This window comes from Nelumbo nucifera, chromosome 1, assembly GCF_055504915.1.
Source record: "Nelumbo nucifera cultivar China Antique chromosome 1, China Antique-T2T, whole genome shotgun sequence".
NCBI lineage: Eukaryota > Viridiplantae > Streptophyta > Magnoliopsida > Proteales > Nelumbonaceae > Nelumbo > Nelumbo nucifera.
This window is the reverse complement of record NC_142649.1, coordinates 52,539,283-52,557,152: the sequence shown is the minus strand read 5'-3', so window position 1 is coordinate 52,557,152 and position 17,870 is coordinate 52,539,283. Positions and strand designations below refer to the sequence as shown.

Here is a 17,870-nt window from a genome sequence, read left to right as displayed (position 1 = left end):
GGGAAAGTTACTTAATTACCTAAGAGATGGGTATTACTTGTCTATACCAGTGATATTCAGGGAAAATAAAATTTTCATAAATTCCACATAAATCTGAAAAAAGAACACGAGTATCTTGGTCAATAGGAATCAAAATCCCATTATTGACCCATACTCAACTAATCGCATTTACTAATGTTCTTTTATTTTTCAACTATAAAATGATTGTTTTAGCCATAAAAACTATTATTAAAATGGGCAATTTTGTCTCATTCAAGTGTTGGCAACTTTTCCATCAGGTGGGAAAGTTACTTAACTACCTAGGAGATGAGTATTACTTATCTAGATAAGTGATATTCAGGGAAAATAATTTTTTTATGAACACAGAAGTCTGAAAAAAGAACATGAGTATCTTGATCAATAGAAATCAAAATCCTATTGACCAGCTCCCCTCCCCCATCAAAGTCCCAAAAAAGAATAGGCCCCTGGTATTTTTAATGCATTTGTGGGATTTATATGATTCTTTTTAGTGTATCATGTCTGTCCTAATCATTCGACCATATTTGTGCATTTTTAAGAATATTCTGATATCATCTTTTCAATATTCTATATTTTGGACCTTTAAGTTGAAGGGTAAAGTTAAAAGATTTGTTGTCAGTGTGCGCACAGTGCACATACTCATGTTCTCAAAGATAAAGGATTTTGGAGACTAATTAAAAATACTTGGTGCAACTCAGTTTGCAATCAACTTAGCAGATGGTGAAGGACAATAAGACTTGAATCATATACGAGGTTTACCCAAAGGCTGGGGATGTTTGATTCCAATCTAAGGGGTCTTTGGTAGTTGCATTGCATTGTCGATGTATTTTGGATTGATTAATATAAATTGGTGAGAAATATGTGTTGTACATCATATATGAGGTTCATTTCAACTAGAAAAATGCATGTATGTAATAAACAACAAATTTGATGTTTTAAGTAAAAATAATGATTTGTATTGATCAACTCAAAATTTATACTATATATATAAAAGTGTAAATGTAGAGTGAAAAATTTTTTGAACTAAAATTTTTTTTTATTTTTTGTTAGAGAAAGGGTATTAAAGTTATTTTATCACGGCTTTAATATTAGTTTTAATGGCTAATAAAATGTCTATATTTGTATATTTAGTTCATTTCTAATTGCAAGGGTTGAAAATGTAACTTCAATTAGGGTTGTTCATAAGAAAGCCCAACCCGACCAAACCGACCAACCCGGACCGACCCAACTCGAATCGGTCGGGTTTTTATCAACACCGGTCGGTTTCGGGTTGTACAAATTCATAAACCGATAGTTCAAGTCAATTTCGGTTTTCTTGTGTGAAAACCGAAACCGACCCAAACCGAACCGACTTAGTTCCTACTTAACTATTTAAATATATATTTCGATTTTAAATTAAATCGACCTAATCTATTTAAATATATATTTCGATTTTAATTTAAATATATTTTATATTTAAAACTGTTAAATAAAGATATTTCAATTTTACATGAAAGCTGAAATATCTGACAACCCAAACTTGCATCACACAAGCACATGGGCCATGGGGGCCATGGATGAACTTAGAGCCGAAATCGACCCAAACTGACCCAACCCGACTCAAACCAACCAGGTCGATTTTGCTTAACACTGGGTCAGTTTCGGTTTCCATCTCAGGTAACTCAACCAGGTTGGGTCGGTTGGAAAAACCTCAGTAAACCGACCCAACTCGACCCGTGAACAGTCCTAACTTCAATTATTATTTTCCATCTCATTTAATCCCCTCTCATTAAGTCTTATATTTAAGATAACTCCCATTTTCTCTTATTTAATCTTATATTTAAATTGTTTTTCACTAATAAACACTACTAATTAAATATATGTCAATATTTTTAACAATATAAACCTATATAGTATAAAATTGACTAAAAAATAAAACCATTTTTTATCGAAGTGGTGGTTAAGTAAATCAACCATCCGAATCAAATTGATCAACCTATGAAACCATAGTTAATAAAAGTTTTAAAATAGAAATAAATATAAAAAATTACAAAAGATGTAGAAAAAAATAGACACACTTATGATATTTTTATTAATCAATTAAAAAATAAATGTAATAAACAAGAATTATTTTTATTGATAATGAAATGAAATACATAATTTAAAACTGACCAAAAATTAAATTATTTTTACATTTTTACTATTTGATAAAGATCAATAGTTCAACTTTTGGGTCGAATGCGTTAATCTTTAATGTCATAAATAAATAATAAAAAATAATAAAATATAAAAATATAAAATGAAAAGAATACATAAATTTTGCAAAAGTAAATACATTCAGGCACATGTATAATATTATATATTTATCATATTAAACAAATGGTATGACATCAAAATTATTTTTACATAGAAAACAAAAAAAATTATAAAAAAAATGAATACATCTATAATTCTGTATTTACACTACTATTAAAAATATGAATAATATTGTAGAACCTTCTTTTGATTAAAATACTTACTTTTGAATTTAGTCCCTATTTAATTAGGAGGTTTAAATTGTAAATTGAACTACTATTCACCAAATTCAATTCCCTCTATTTAAATCTAACATTTTTTTGATAAATTAACAAAAAAAGGATATACCTAAAAGAATTGAACTAGGATATCTCAAGGAGTAGTGTATGTCCTAACTCTATTTAGCGTATCAGCATCTCAAAGAGGCAATGATATAATATCGATATTCTGAATCTTTATCAAAACAAATCAAACCATGCTTATAATGAATCTTAACTGTAAAAGGGACACAAATAAGAGATAAAAACGTTTAATTCAACTTGAAAATCTCTCTTCACATTGAAACAAAAAGAACCAAATGATCCGTTCGTTTCATTGTAGAAAAAGAAAATTTTAATCTGAAATAATTGAACCATATTTCTACCTTTTATATTGAAATAGATGTAGCATGCACAAACCAACAAACTAAACCCCTTTCATGCAAATTGAAACAAGACAGAAAATACTAATTCATATATTTCATAAACAAGGATTGTTTACCCCAAAAGTGGGCATGGAAGAATCCATATTACAGTTTACAGCCACAGTTTCAGAGGGTTCAGTCCCCAATTACCATGCCCCAAGAAAAATACACATCCGAAAAACCCAGTGATCTTACTCGTCAAAAAAAAAAAAAAAAACAGTGATTCGAGTTTTAAGACAGCAAGGAGACTAATGAGACAAATTCTGATGTAACACGCCCCTTGGATCTTGTATTGATGACAAAATGTTCTGGGTATTTTCTTAGCAAAGTGAGTAGTCCAAACCACGGTCTTCCCTTGGATTCAGTGGCAGGCCAGTCCTCAGATGTGAGGTATCTCCGTACCCGACTGTGATGCCAGATATTTCCATACTGCTCTACCAGCTGCTCAAGAATAAGAATTTACATAGTCATACACTGTTATTGATGAATCTCCAGGTTATTTCATAACAGAAGATGAAACAAAATAAAGCATTAAATATCTAGCCAACCTGCAGTGTTTTAAAGGTCTGTAAAGATTAGACTCCATCTAAACAATCCGGGTTTAAAAAGTAACCCACGGTTGATGCCTATGACTCGTGGAAAGGCATAGGCAACCTATCCTTGGGAATGCAAGCGTGCAAACTAATATTGGATATTGGAAGAATATACATGGCTTTCACTCAGTCTTGCAGGATCAGGTGCCAACCAATCAATTTACACACAATTCTTGGGTGGATATTTTCAGGAGTAAAAGTGCATCACCAAAATAGTAGATTTGGTATTCATTCGCTAAGCAACAACTGCCAGCAATCATAAATGAGTTTTTTTTTGTGAATATCATAAATGAGTTTTATTAAGAGTGCTGGCTTCAGTAATGTCCTTTCAATTGCCCTTATTATGTCCTACACCGAGTAGAGAATAGGCCAACTGCAAAAAGCCAAAAAGTGTGATTCTGAGAGGCTGTGAAGCAGGACCAAGTTGCCTCCCAGGCTAATTATGAGACTACCTCAAATTGTAAGAGGAATGTGTCTAAATACGCAAGTTTGATGTACACCTCATGTTATTATTTGCAAAATAGTAAAAAGAATACTGGATTTTTCTATTTTGTGAAAGGCTCTAGACAAGGTTCAAAGTATCAATACACCCCAATATGCTGGAAGGGGTGTATCAATACTTTGAACCTTTTATGTTGTTTTTTTTTTTCAAAATTTCACAGGGGGGACCATTTTTATGTTGTTTAATCATTAAAAAAAGAGTTTCTAAAAATACCTTGAAATGGGTGTCATTGAGCAAAAGATACCATATGATATGCCCAGTCTTTATCCATACATGTTTGTGTCTTAAGAGTGAAGAAAGCATAAATCACCTTTTTTTGGTACAAATCACCATTTATTGTATTCTCAATTTACATCTCAGGATTGGGATCATTTTCTATATATACTCTTTGGGACGTATTGGACAGCACTGATAAGTATTATGAATCTTTTAATGATAAACCTAGAGTATCCACACAAAAAGAAACAAGATTTTATGGCACAATAGAAGGGCAGCCTATCCTATGGAGATTTTGTGGTGGAAGAACATTTTATAGTATATTTAGCATGAAAGAAATGCTAGTCCTTTTGAGAAAAAAGAACAAGATGGTGTAAAGCTCATTAAGGTGAGACTGATAGGTGAAGGATTTAAGGGAGTCACGATGAATGATTATTGAGAGGTTAGTAAATAATGGTGGGCTCATCCACCAGGAACCAATACAGACAAGTGGTTTGGGATCCTTCTGTAGTGGTAATCTGGGTGAATCTGGAATAGGAAGGAGAATTGTTGCGACCTCTCCAACTCACACCAGTAAGGACCCAATCCCCAGAGCTCAGCAGTTTGTTAGAAGGTAGAGGAGACCAGTGGCCACATCAGCAGATTTGGTGCCAGAGTTGGTAGCAACACATGCAGATTTCTGATTCTCATGATGATTGTAGGAGGCCAATATATAATGTTTAAGGAGTTTTGGGGGGAGAGAAAACTAGAAAAATCAGCAAATGCATCTTCTAACAATCTCTCATTCCAAAAATAGTTGGGGATATTAGAGTTAAAGATATAGATCAAAACAAAAATATTAGAGTTAAAGACTTCAGACCTATCAGCCTGATTTCTAGCCCGTTTAAAATACTGGCTAAGGTATTAGCTGGGAGGTTAAAGATGGTGTTACATTCTGTGGTGGGACCCCACCCAAATGGGGAAGTAGGGGTAATTTGTAAAATTGATCTTAACTTCTTGAGAAAGCCATATGATCATGTGGAGTGAGGTTTTTTGGAAGAGTGAGGAGGATGGGTTTCAGGGAAAGATGGAGGAGCTGGATCTTTGAATGCATTTCTTCAGTGTCATTTTCTGTTCTAGTAAATGGAGTATCAAAAGAATTTTTCAGTTCTTCGAGGGTTTAAGGCAAGGGGATCCCCTCGCAGGCATATTTCCTTGGGAGCATTCTTAAATGCTTCCAAATGTTGTCTGGTCTCAAGATTAATCTATGCAAGAGTATTATGATTGGGGTGGGAGACATTCAGCACTCGGTGTTAGAGGAGTGTGCAGGAGCTTTGGGCTGTCTGGTTGGAATCCCTTTTTCTTATTTGGGGCTTCCAATTGGGGCCAGGGCTGTGCTGCTTCAACTTGGCAACCTGTGCTAGATAGAATTGATAAAAAGCTGGTGGGCTGGAAAGGAAATTTTCTCTCTTTTGCTGGGAAAGTTTCCTTGATAAAAAGTGTTCTTTCTAACTTGCCAATTTACTACCTAAAGAAGGCTGTTAATAGGAGTGGTAAGTTGATTATAAAATGAAAAGAAGGCAGCTTGGAGCTACCGAAATTTGGTAAAGAAGATCAAGTGGCACCTGAGAGATGTAATAGTAACTTTTTAATGGGTTCCAAGGGTTGCTAATGGGATGGCAGACTCTCTAGAAAGGCAAGGGGTTGAAAGGGAACAGTTATTTGGGGGCAAGTTGCTTTAAGGTGTGAGTGTACAACTGCTCCTGTGGGTAAGGGAAGGGCAGGAAGTTATGTATGTTAATGGGTAGGGAGTGTCTATATTGGTTTCTGTTTTTCCATCTATTTTTAGGGGTACCCAGACCCTGGTTGTAATCCTATGTATATGCTTGTTTATATTAATGAAATACTTTCTATTATCTATCAAAAAAAAAAAAAAACTTGCCAGTTTACTACCTCTCTTTGTTGAAGGCTCGATTGAAAGAATTCAAAGGGAGTTTTTGTGGCATGTGAGGGCTGAAAAAAAAAAAAAAAGAAAATTCATTTGCTCAAGTGGGAGGTGGTGTGCAAGCCTAAAAAAGAAGGGGATCTTGGGGTGAGAAGGGTAGGGGTTTTCAACAAAGCTTTGGTGGGGAAGTGGGTGTGGAGGTTTGGAAAAAGAGAGAGGCACTATGGAGGAGAGTAGTTGCTTGTAAATATGGGGTGGTGCATTTTGGGTGGGATTCAAAGGAAGTGAGACATTCTTATGGAGTTTGTGTATGGAAAGGATAATGAGTTTCAACTCTCTGATGGTTCCTCATTATTCTTGGATGGTGGGAGGGGGGTCTAGCATTAGGTTTTGGGAGGATGATTGGTCTGGAATTGGGAAGTTTTGTGAGTTATGTCCAAGGCTGTTGTACAGGTTGGATTGGAAGGGAGTGCTTATTTCTGAATGTTATGAAGTTTCAAATAGTTCTGTGGTGTGGACTCCAAACTTTAGAAGGCCTCTCCTCGACTGGGAGGAGGAATGTGTGGATCTGCTATCAAAATTGCAGTCTCTGGAAGTTAGTCTGTCAGTTGATGACATCAGATGGTGGAAGGAGTGCAAGGATGGAAAATTTACAGTCAAGTCAATGTACTTATTCTGATCAGAAATATGGTGGAAGCCAATCCAATTCAGGGAGTGTAGGGGAAACCGGTGCCCCCAAGAGTGGAATCCTTTGCCTGGCTGTTTAGCCAGGGGGCAACTGACTCAGGACACCTTAAAGGGTCGAGGGTTTCATTTCCAAGTAGATGTGCTTTTTGCTTGTCTGGAGAGGAAAACATTATGCATCTGTTCTACCTTTGCAGATTCATTTACCCAATATGGTTTTACTTCTTCAAGCTGTTTAAAGTGGATATGTGGTCAATTTCAAATCAGTCTGAAATCTTTGATTGTTGGCCAAGAATTCAGGGTGGTTCCAATGTCAAATGAAAGGACTTTTTTAATGGTTTTTTTGGACTCTTTTAATTATCAAAAAAACAAAAGAAGGGACTTTTTTCTTGATAGATATGACAGAAGAAGCTCTAATTAACAATTCAACACTTGTAAATAAAGATGATTGGGTATCTAAAGGGTGACTGACTTACCTCAGCATGAAGTTTTGCCATGGGCATCCATTCTCCTGGACCACAAAGGTCAGAAAGTACAGTTGCTACAGAAGAGACAACATCTTTTTCTTCCAACTGCAAAAGTTGATGATTATCTGCTTCCCTGTCAGCCCTTGACCTCGTCTCCGACTTTTTATCTGCATGAAATACACACTAATACAGGACTTGAATGAAATGGATGCAAGCACATAGAAGCTGGATGAAAAATCACAACCGATAACCAAAGAAAAAGACAAAAACAAATAGATGGAAAGATAATTAGAGTTTATGCTGTCCTGTGTTGAATGGCATCAGAGAATTTGTGCATTATCATAATTGACAAAATTATTGCATGGCCAATGTTTTATAACATGGAGCCATGAGAAAGGCATTAGGATCTCCTGATGCATGAAGCATAAGCCTTGAGGCAAGAGGCTTAACATCTCATTTTTTTGACAACAGAATTTTTATTAAGATTAAAGGAGAAATAAAGAAAGGTACAAAGTGGAAACTTCCAACAAAGAGGCGCAAGCTGCAGCCTCTAGGAACAAAAAACAAGTTACAATTGAGCCCAAAATAACTGATTCTTCTGTACCCCTTGCCAATGTTTTAAAACGCGGAGGCGTGACGCGAGGCATTCCACTACCTAGAGGCGTGAGGCGTAGTTCAGAACGCAAGAGGCGTAAGCCTCCCGAACACAAGGAGGCGTAAGCCTCCTTAAGAGGAGGGGGGTTAGGAGGAGGATGGAGAGGAAGGGGGGGATCTCATTTTTTCTTTATTTTTAATAAAAATCTTTTATATTAAAAGGAATAAAGATACATAACATTAGTTGAAAGGAGGGTCTTGTCGAAGCGGAGCAAGACCCCCCTAACTCAAAAAAAAAAAAAAACAAATTGGGTTGCATCGAAAAGGGGGCGGGGGGCAAACCACTTTCTTTCCCCTTATCTTTTCTTCCCTTCCCTTTCCTTTCCTTTTCTCTTTTTTTCTTCTCTTTCTTTTTCTTTCCCTTCCCTTTCTTTTCCTTTCCTTTCCTTTTCTTTTTTTCTTTTTTCTTTTTTTTTTCTGTCTTTTTATATCAGATGTGAAAAAGCGCAAGAGGTGTATGCCTCTTGCACCTGAGGTGTACGCCTCAGAGGTGTCAGCGCCTCTGGCATACACCTCAGGGCGTTTTGGGAGCACCTCGCCTGGAGGCATGCCTCCAGGCGCATGCCTTTTAAAACACTGCCCCTTGCTTAGCTAAACAATCTGCCACCCCATTGGCCGATCTTCTTTCCCAATGAAACCTCACTTCTATGTTTGTGGTTAGCCACTTAAATCCTTGCAGAGCCCCCCTAAAAGACCAAGCCACTTTCTCTGGTCCCTTTCACCATCCGATTACCAGTTTAGAGCCACCTTCAATTAGCAATCTGTCAAAGCCCAGCTCTCTAGCAAGTTCCATTCCTCGTAAGACTGCAAGGACTTCCACATTCACAGATTGCCTGAGGCCCTGAGCTGCAACTGTCAAAGTTCAATTTAAAAATGCCTTCTTCAGGGGGCCGCCACCCTACCACAAGCTTCTCCTTGACAGAAGAGCTTTTGGCAACCAGTTCCCAGATCCACCATAGATCATCAAAACTCAAAAGAACAATGTGAAAACAAGTTAGAGGCTTTAATCCAATTTATAGCCCTGTTAAGTATACACTCCCAAACAGCAACCTCATCTCTCTCCTTGTCATTGAATGTTCTAGCATTTCTTTCCTCCCAAACTGTCCACAAAAGAGCCACCCTAACACAATGCCACATAACTTCTCCTCTTAGGCCATCTGAAGGTTGTAGGGTCAAAGAGACTACCAATCTGCGGAGGCTCAGTTCACTTGCAACCAAAAAGACCAAAAACCTTCTCCTAGAGACCTACAACAAAAGGGCAAGAGATTAGTGAGTGGTAACAGCTTTCTCCATTAATTTTGCAGAGTATACACCAGTTTGGAGAAATACTAAGTCCAAGTCTTCTCTTTTGCAAATTGTCCAAAGTGTTCAATTTTCCTAGAGACACTTCCCAACAAAAAGTCCTCACTTTAGAAGGGATTGGTCTAGACCAAATTTCCTTGCAAAAAGACAATTGGGGTTAGGATCAGAACACAAGGAAGAGAAGAAAGACACACAAGAAAAAGAGCCCATAGGGTTGAAGGTCCAAACGTGTGCATCAAGTCTAGAGGGGTCCAGACAAATAGGTTCAAGAGTCTTGAGATGAAAGGTCATGCAATCAAGCTCAGAATCCCTCAGGTCTCTCCCAAAACCCAAGTTCTAGTTGAAGCCCAAAGATTGAGAAAAGAACACAAACCTTTGAATGGATTCATTTTTAAAGAGAGAAATAGAGTACAACGAAGGAAACCAGTCCTTTAAGGCAGAGTTACCAGTCCAAATGTCTTCCCAAAAAAAGAACCCTATCTCAGTGCAGACATCATACTTGATGAGGATCAAAAAATGGGGAAGAACCTCATTTATAGCCTTCCATGCATGGAGAGTCCAAAGTGGCCCACTGAGATACACCAGCATCCCAACCATTATCTGCCTAACCATGGATACTTCCCACAACCTTATGCCAGAGTCTCTCCCACTCAAGAGGCCACCTCTAGTTTAAAATGTCCCTAATTTCCCTAATATTTCCACTTCCATGGGTAGTGACACGAATTTTACCGGAATCAACATTTCCCCAATAAGCACTACCAGCACCATGTGGAGTACAACAAATAGTTTCCATGACATATTTCCATTTCCACTTCCATAGGTAGTGACATGAAATTTTATTAGAATCAACATATTCCTCAATGAACAGTACCAATACTATGTAGAGTCCAAGAGATAGTATTATAACATAAGGTGGTATACTATTGTAAATATGTTAAGTAACAATGTTATTGTCCACCTAACTTACATGATTACCACTTTGAGCAAGCTCAATATTCATTTCAAACATGAAGTTAAATATTAGTTTTTGTTTGTATAATACATTATTTGGTTGATCTATTACAATCATTTACATTTTCTATGAGTTAAAATTTTTCTTGCTCTGAACCTTAAGTTCACAGGGCAACTTTAGAACATATTCTTTGTCTATAACATAAGTTTCTTAGCTTTGTTTAATGATTTGCAACAAGATAATAATTTAAAAAGGTGTGCCTATGCTTCTTTTATCATTTCATAAAACACCTTTCCATATTTTGCATGTTTTAAAATGTTTCCACCATGTTTATAATTTTTACAATATTTCCATACGGTATTTTTGACATGTTTCTCATATTTGGATGGCCAATATTTCCACCGACATCGACATTTTAAACCTTGACCTCTACAAGCATTTACCTAACAAAGATACATTCTTTTTTCCTAGGTGTCCTATACCCAACCCCCAACCCCCCCCCAATCCACTTTCCTACACACTATCCAACCTAACCAAATGGTCATTTCTTCCTTTGCCAAGCTCCCACAAGAAATCTCTCATAATCTTTTCTAATTTCAACACCTCCCTTTTGTGGTATCCTAAACACAAAATGACAAAAAGAAAGCAGACTGGCAAGTTTGCCAATGTAGACTTGACCAATATTATTCTACCCCCGAGGGATACATAATTTCTCTTCCACGCTACCAATTTCTTTGCACAGTTTTCCACAATTAGGTTCCAAAACCTTCCTTCCTATGACACACCCTAGAGCCTCTACTACTTCCATCAACTCCTACTACTACAAATTTAAACCCACCACGCAACTCTTATCAAAATTGTTTTTCATCTTAGAAATAAGCTCAAACAGTTTTATGTAAATGAGTGACCACAGTATTTTCCCTACCCACCCTCCATCCTCTAAAAAGATCCAACCTATCAGCTCTCAAGATAAGCCTGCTAAACACCTCAACTATTGAAGTAAATAAGAAAGGAGAAATGTGATCCCCTTGTCTCAACCCTTTAGTAGCTAGAAAGATATCTCTAACCACCCCATTAACTAGCACTGAATAATGACAAGTCTTCAAGCATCATTCAATTCAGTCACACCATCTCTCTCCAAACCCACAACACCTCAAAATGTCTGAGAAACACCCAGTCAACCATATCATAGGCTTTCTCCAAATTCAGTTTACACACAAATCCCCCCCTCCCCCCTCTCTTGAAATCCTCCACACATTCATTAGCTATTAGGATTTGTTCAGTAATTTGTCTTCCTTGAATAAATGCCCCTTGGGATTGGCTTATCAAGTTGGGTAAGGCTAATTTTAACCTTAGTGACAATACTTTAGCCAGTATCTTGTAGATGCTTGTCACCAAGCTGATGGGTCTGAAATCTCTTGGTTGGATGGCATCTCTCTTCTTATGTATCAGAACTAGGAAAGTGGAGTTAATCGCCAGACTAATAAGGTACTGCCCATAAGGGTTTCTATTGAGACTTTCCAGAGGAGAGGAGAAAACAAGGAGTCTCAAGACCATAGGAGTATCATAGTTATATGCAATCTGGTTTGTCATACCTACTTCCAAACGACAAACTTGTCATGAGTTGCATTTTTGGACAACTAAGTTGCTTAATTTGTTATTTTCGTTATTGTTTTATCCATCAAAAAATATGTATTATGTTTCAATATTGTGTTTGGGGTATTGATATCAATAGATATAGAATGTTACTCTTATAGATATGGTGATTTTCTATGTTGTGGCATGAAATATATTATGATCTAGTAAAGATTGTTGACTTTTTTCTATATAGATGCCTAATATGCTATGTAAAAATTAAGAAAATAACAATGATTTAGCATCTTTTTCATCAAACCCATCACCTAGGTGATGCCTAGGTAGGCCTAGGTGACTAGACACTCCACTGTTGTGTGCTTCATCTAACCCTCTTACAACTTTAGGAACCAAAAGATTGATCAAAGCTGCTGAGTGTTTTGCAATCCCAAATCACCACATTAGCATTTTATACTTCTTCTAATGGAAAGTTATTTCTTTAAATTGGCAATGGCAAAGGAAACTTAAAAAAGCAGCTCAAACCATCAAAAAATAAGTAACCAAACATTAGGAAAAAAATGCTCAGTCAAGCACCAGTCTGTCAAGACAATGGAAGTTCATTTCCCTCTGAAACCCAATTCAGCTCAACTTAACAAAGCTTTATCTAGCTATTTTGATCTGGCAACATGAATCCTGTTTGCCAATTCCTCTTTAACAATAGCCATATCTTCTATTAAATTGTGAATCCTCGGTTCTTTTCTCACTACTTCGACCCATGTCTTTTCAGCTCCCTAGCTCTTCTATGCAAATGATTTAACCATCTTTATCAACATTCACTCATCTTGACATTCTCGTCTCTGCTATACTTATATCACAAACATGTTCCTTGATTCCCCATACAGTTTTGCTGGTTTTAGTACAAATAGCTACTAGAGTCCACAAGGTAATTTGTAATACTCCAAAGAAATCAAAAAATAAGATTACCAATACCCAAACATAGGTCGGATGTAAAACTCCCACCCGAACAAACATTGAACGATTGCTCACGATTCTATTTCACATAACAATACATCTCAACTAGTGGAGAGAAATTTTCTTGCATGCTGGAAACCCCCCACTAAAATCACGAAACAAGCACAGTTGCCAATAAAAATACGGATAGCTCTAAAGCTTTAACCTTAATCAGAAGCTCCAGAATGTGCGTCAATGGGAACAACAATTAAAATCAGAAGCTCCAGAATGGAAACAACAATTAAAATCCAAATTCCAACTCAATTGCAGTATATTTCATAGAAGTGTGCGTCAATGGGAGTCTTATTTCAATTTCCCATCCAATGGATGAACAGGAAAAGCAAACACACAATTCAAGCAACAATGGCAGAATTCACAAAAGAAGAGAGGACTACTTACCCAATTGTCCAGATGATCCCGCCTTTCCGCCAGACCCACCGTATCCAAACATCTCATGCCCTTCCCTCCGCAACTTCTTGCCAACACCAGCAGCAACAACATCCTCATCGTCATCGTCTTCATCTTCGTCATCCAAATAATCACTCGATGCCCTACCCCGCCCCTTCTTCGAAGGATACAGCTGTGGAGGAGGCAGCGCAACACGGGAATGGGAAAGATGCGCAGCAGACGACGGAATGGGCGGGGGAGCATGGGGAATGTGGCGGGGCAGAGAGCCGCCAATGATGCTGCGGACGGGAAGGAGGAAGTAGAATTTTTTGTCGCCAATCTGGAGAAGGTCCTGGGAATCTAACTTTACGGGAGGGTTGCCGGGGAGGTGGAGGACGCCCTCGACGAAGCATCCGTTCTTGCCGAGAACTTCTAGGGCGAACCGGCGCCTCTGGAAGTCGTAGAAAATACGGGCGTGATGGCGGGAGATGTTCATGCCGCCACCGAGGCTGGAGAGATCGACATCGACCGTCGATTTCTTGCTGTTCCGGCCCAAGATTATGGAGTAAGTCTGCATGTAGTATTCGAAGTCTTCGCCTTGGAGTTTGGCAAATCCAGCCTCCACGTCGCCTCCGCTGCCGCTACTTCCCATCTTCTCCGATAAACCACAGAGAGAGAGAGAGAGAGAGAGAGAGAGAGAGTAGCGTGGAAAATAGGGGGGAAAGCCGGAGGAAGAAGAGTATGGGCCACTCTCATCGGCTTCACGACCAAACCGGAAAAATTTCTGATCAGTACCTCAATTTTAGTGGTTTGTGTCAAGTCAGTCCTCACGTGTTTATGCAATACCCCGACTTTAAAAATGTGTCTAATAGGTTTCTACCGTTAAGTTTTTTTATCACGTGATGGCATGTGCTATTTAAAACTTTTAAAACATCAAAACTACTCTTGAAAGAATACTGTTTATTGTCTTCTACTTTGAGATTGAAAAAATATAGCGTTAGGAACTTACCAAGTTTCGATGACAGTTGAAACTGTTATGGTTACAATTTCCTATATTTTTTTATTTTTCTTTAATTTTATGTAGCTGATGAAAATTTCTTATATATTTTAAAATCCATATTGGATAGTTGTAGCAACCTCAGCTAGGATGCAAGAGGAAATGATGTCCATCTTAGCATTTATAAGGGAAAGGTTCTGTTGATTGTTAACATTGCATTACAATGGTATAACTTAATTTCTTCTTTGCTTATTTCAGATTTTACTTGTATTTGAATTTGATTTCATTAACCATTGATTCATCATTGGTAACTAGTAATCTATCAGTCCACAAGCCGGAAAACAAGATTGCTTGGAATCAAGGTGGAACGACAACATAGTAGGGACCTGATGGGTAGCTTTGACATTTCCAAAATTAAATGACGGATTGTTCATAGTAGGGACCTATTAGACATATTCTGAAAGTTTGGGGTACTGTATAAACACGTTTTGAAGTTCGGGGACTAACTTGACATAACCCCTAAAGTTCAGGGTATTGATCAGTAGTTTTTCCAAGTGATAAAATACATGATAGAAAAATCTCCCTTTTCTTTTTTGTTTTTTGGGCAAAATAGTGGAAATTAAATTATATTTAGAGGTTGTAAAAGGTAGGGGTGATCATGAAAAACCAAAAAATCGAAAAACTAAATTGAATCGATGAGACCGAATTGAAAATTTTGGTTAATTGAACCGATTGATTTGGTTTAGTTTTGCTGTTTTCAAAAAATTGAAGGTATCTCAGTTCAGTTTCAAATAATCAATATAAAAAACTGATGATTAACCGATTAACATGTAGCTCTATAGCAACTTCAAATCCCTTGATGACTACACAGAGCTCTACATTATAGCTATCAATGGCTCTACAAATTGATCTTTGGGCTGCAATGACTTGCCTATCACCAAGTCGTTTGATGACAAAATTGATCCTTGCATTGTCTGTGTTGATCATAAGATCCATCAATGAATACTAGATAATGGTTTTCAGTTGTTGGGCTTAGAGATAATGCATTTAACTTATCATGACTGAGAGTGTGACATGAATCAACAATTATTTCGTTTGCTTTGTCCACCAAGGAGACATGATTTACATCCTTATTAAGATGAAACTTCTTGTTGTGTGCCTCCCAAATCATATATAAGAGTACCTGAAATCTGAAGAGAAAGCATAATCTGATATTTGAAATAAGTTGTTATAGATGTTCACCATTCATTGTACTAGGATTTATACCAAGTTGGGCTTGACACCAAACAACTCTTACAAAGTGGCATTTAAAAAATAGATGTGAAAAGTATGCACTTCATGATTGAAAAAAAAAATTCATGATAACTCTACATTTCTATTCCACGATCTTAGTTTATTTCATGTGGGAATTCCTCCCATAAAGCCTTCCATGTAAACACCTAGTATTTGAAGGGCACTTAGTTTGCCAAATTAACGACCATTTAAAAGAGGAGGTAGAGGAAGATGGATTTTGATTGAGAAGAGTTTGATATGTAGACTTCACAGTCTAAGTACCTGAATTATTTCTCTTCCAAATAAGTTTGTTGATGTTAGGGGTGGTGTTATTTGTATAATGTGCTCAATTGAAACTAGAGTAAATGAATTTTGAAGTAGAGAAAGATCCCATGTTCCTTTGGGGTTAATAAAATGACTTAATTTGATTTACTCATAACCCGTGAATGCAAAGTGGAAGAAATGTCTCCTCTAGTGGTTGAAACCCATAGAAGATCAACCTGAATATCCTTGAGAAGCTTTTGAGCCTACCTCCACCATAGTGATGCCTGACTATGTGTTTGGTTTTTAAAAGGGCTAGTGTATGAGAAGTATTTAGTTTTTATATTACTTGCCCAAAGAGAATCAAGATTGGAGAGTAATCTCCATATTTGCTTATCAAACATTGCCTTATTCATTAATCTCAAAAGCCCAAACCACCTCTTGATTTTGGCAAGCAAAACATGGCCCATGAGACTATGTAAAATGTTGCTAGTGGATGACCCTTGCCACTAGAAGCTTCTTTGAATTTTGTCAATTATATTGTTATTGTATTAGGAAGCATTTGTGGTGGCCATAATATAAAGAGGGATAGATTGTGCAACTGCTTTTATAAGTGTTGTATGAGCTGCCTAAGAAAGAAAATTTTCTATCCAAGTGTTTGTTATTTCTTGAATTCTTTCAACCAAATTTTTATGGTCTACTGAAACATAACTTTGCACCCAAGTAGATACCTATATCCTAGGAGTATTGAATGCCAACTGATGAGGGCGGATTTGGCCCTCCAATAACCTCATGACACATGGCATCTTGGAACAACCGGGTGACACCCAGAATCACTTAAGCGACAACTTGCCTTAGCCAAAATGATGGAGTCCCAGCTAGCGACTTGGTATTGTCGCCGACCTGGCGACCTGCCCCTGGTGCTGACCTAGAGACCTGCCCCTGGTGCCGACCTGGTGACCTGCCTCTAGCGCCGACCTAGCGACCTGCCCCTAGCGCCGACCAGGCGACCTGCCCCAAGCGCCAGCCTGGCGACCTACCCCTGGTGCCGACCTGGCGACCTGCCTCTAGCACTGACCTGGCGATCTACGAGACGTGCTCGCTGTCGATTTCTGCATGCATCCCATCACTCCCTGGTCTCTCGGAAGTCAGCTCTCACATCGAATGTTTTGGGAGAAACCGTGTAAGGCACAAAGATTGGCCTACAGGCATGACTACCTCCAAGGACTTCAGAGCAATTAGGCACGTCCTCCCAGAGATCCCGGACGTATTGCGTGATGCTCACGCCAAACAATGCCTATATAAAGGCCTTACCTCCAACTCCAGGGGGTAGATGCGCAATTTAGTTCTCGTAGCTCTCTCACATTTAGCTATCTTAAAATCTCTTATTCGCTAATTTAAGCATCGGAGTGCCCACCCCGGGTAAAGCAACCCAAGCACTCTAACATTGTTTCCTTGCAGGTCGCATCAGAGCCACCTCTCCAGCTCGTCACCATTCAGTTAGGCATCAGAGCCACCTCTCCAGCTCGTCACCATTTAGCTAGGCGTCCAAGCCACATTACAAGTAGGAATTATTCAACCAGGCATTCGAGTCACCTGCCAGCCGGGGAGCTGTCAAAATGCGCATCATCAATTGGCGTCGTTTGTGGGAAACGCTACAAGAAGCTTAGTTCTCACCTTCTACAAAGCTAAGTCCTTATCTTCCAGAAAGCTAAGATCTCGCCTTTTAAAAATTTAAGTTTTCACTCTCTAATTTTCATTTTTTATGAACTAAAAAGCATTTTTGAGCAGCACCAACATCCATAACAAATATCAATTATTGGGGGGCAAGAACATTTGTGATGAACCTTGAGAACTCCCCTGTGACAATCAGACAAATTCATGCCAAACACAGCATTCCCAGTGCCCCATATAAATATACTGCTACCGCATGTGAACGCCCCTCTCCCCATGGTAGAGCTATCAGTAGTTCCCGCCGGGATTGAAGCGTGGAAATTCTATGAGATGAATCATGAATTTCCAGATCTGAGCATGGGAGAAGCCCGATGTAGATAGCAGAAAAACGACCTCAACTCATCCTCAATAGCAATCAGCCAAGATGA

At 38.0% G+C, this 17,870-nt stretch overlaps 1 protein-coding gene across 1 annotated transcript; it reads right to left on the bottom strand.

The window, feature by feature from the left end:
* Positions 1–2,996: 2,996 nt before the first annotated feature.
* On the bottom strand, positions 2,997–14,067 carry LOC104586956 (FHA domain-containing protein FHA2-like). Its single transcript, XM_010244362.3, has 3 exons — positions 13,251–14,067; positions 7,370–7,527; positions 2,997–3,415 (listed from the first exon to the last, which is right to left on the bottom strand). Exons 1-3 carry the CDS (start codon positions 13,888–13,890, stop codon positions 3,206–3,208), a joined length of 1,008 nt encoding a protein of 335 aa, XP_010242664.1. The 5' UTR covers positions 13,891–14,067; the 3' UTR covers positions 2,997–3,205.
* Positions 14,068–17,870: the final 3,803 nt, after the last annotated feature.

Bases quoted from the DNA above. Each gene is read 5' to 3' on its own strand.
- LOC104586956 (XM_010244362.3), bottom strand. From the start codon at position 13,890: ATGGGAAGTAGCGGCAGCGGAGGCGACGTGGAGGCTGGATTTGCCAAA. The intron at 7,528-13,250 runs GTAAGTAGTCCT...TATTTCATGCAG, and splicing joins GGGATCATCTGGACAATTGG to ATAAAAAGTCGGAGACGAGG. The intron at 3,416-7,369 runs GTAAGTCAGTCA...ATTCTTGAGCAG, and splicing joins TGGCAAAACTTCATGCTGAG to CTGGTAGAGCAGTATGGAAA.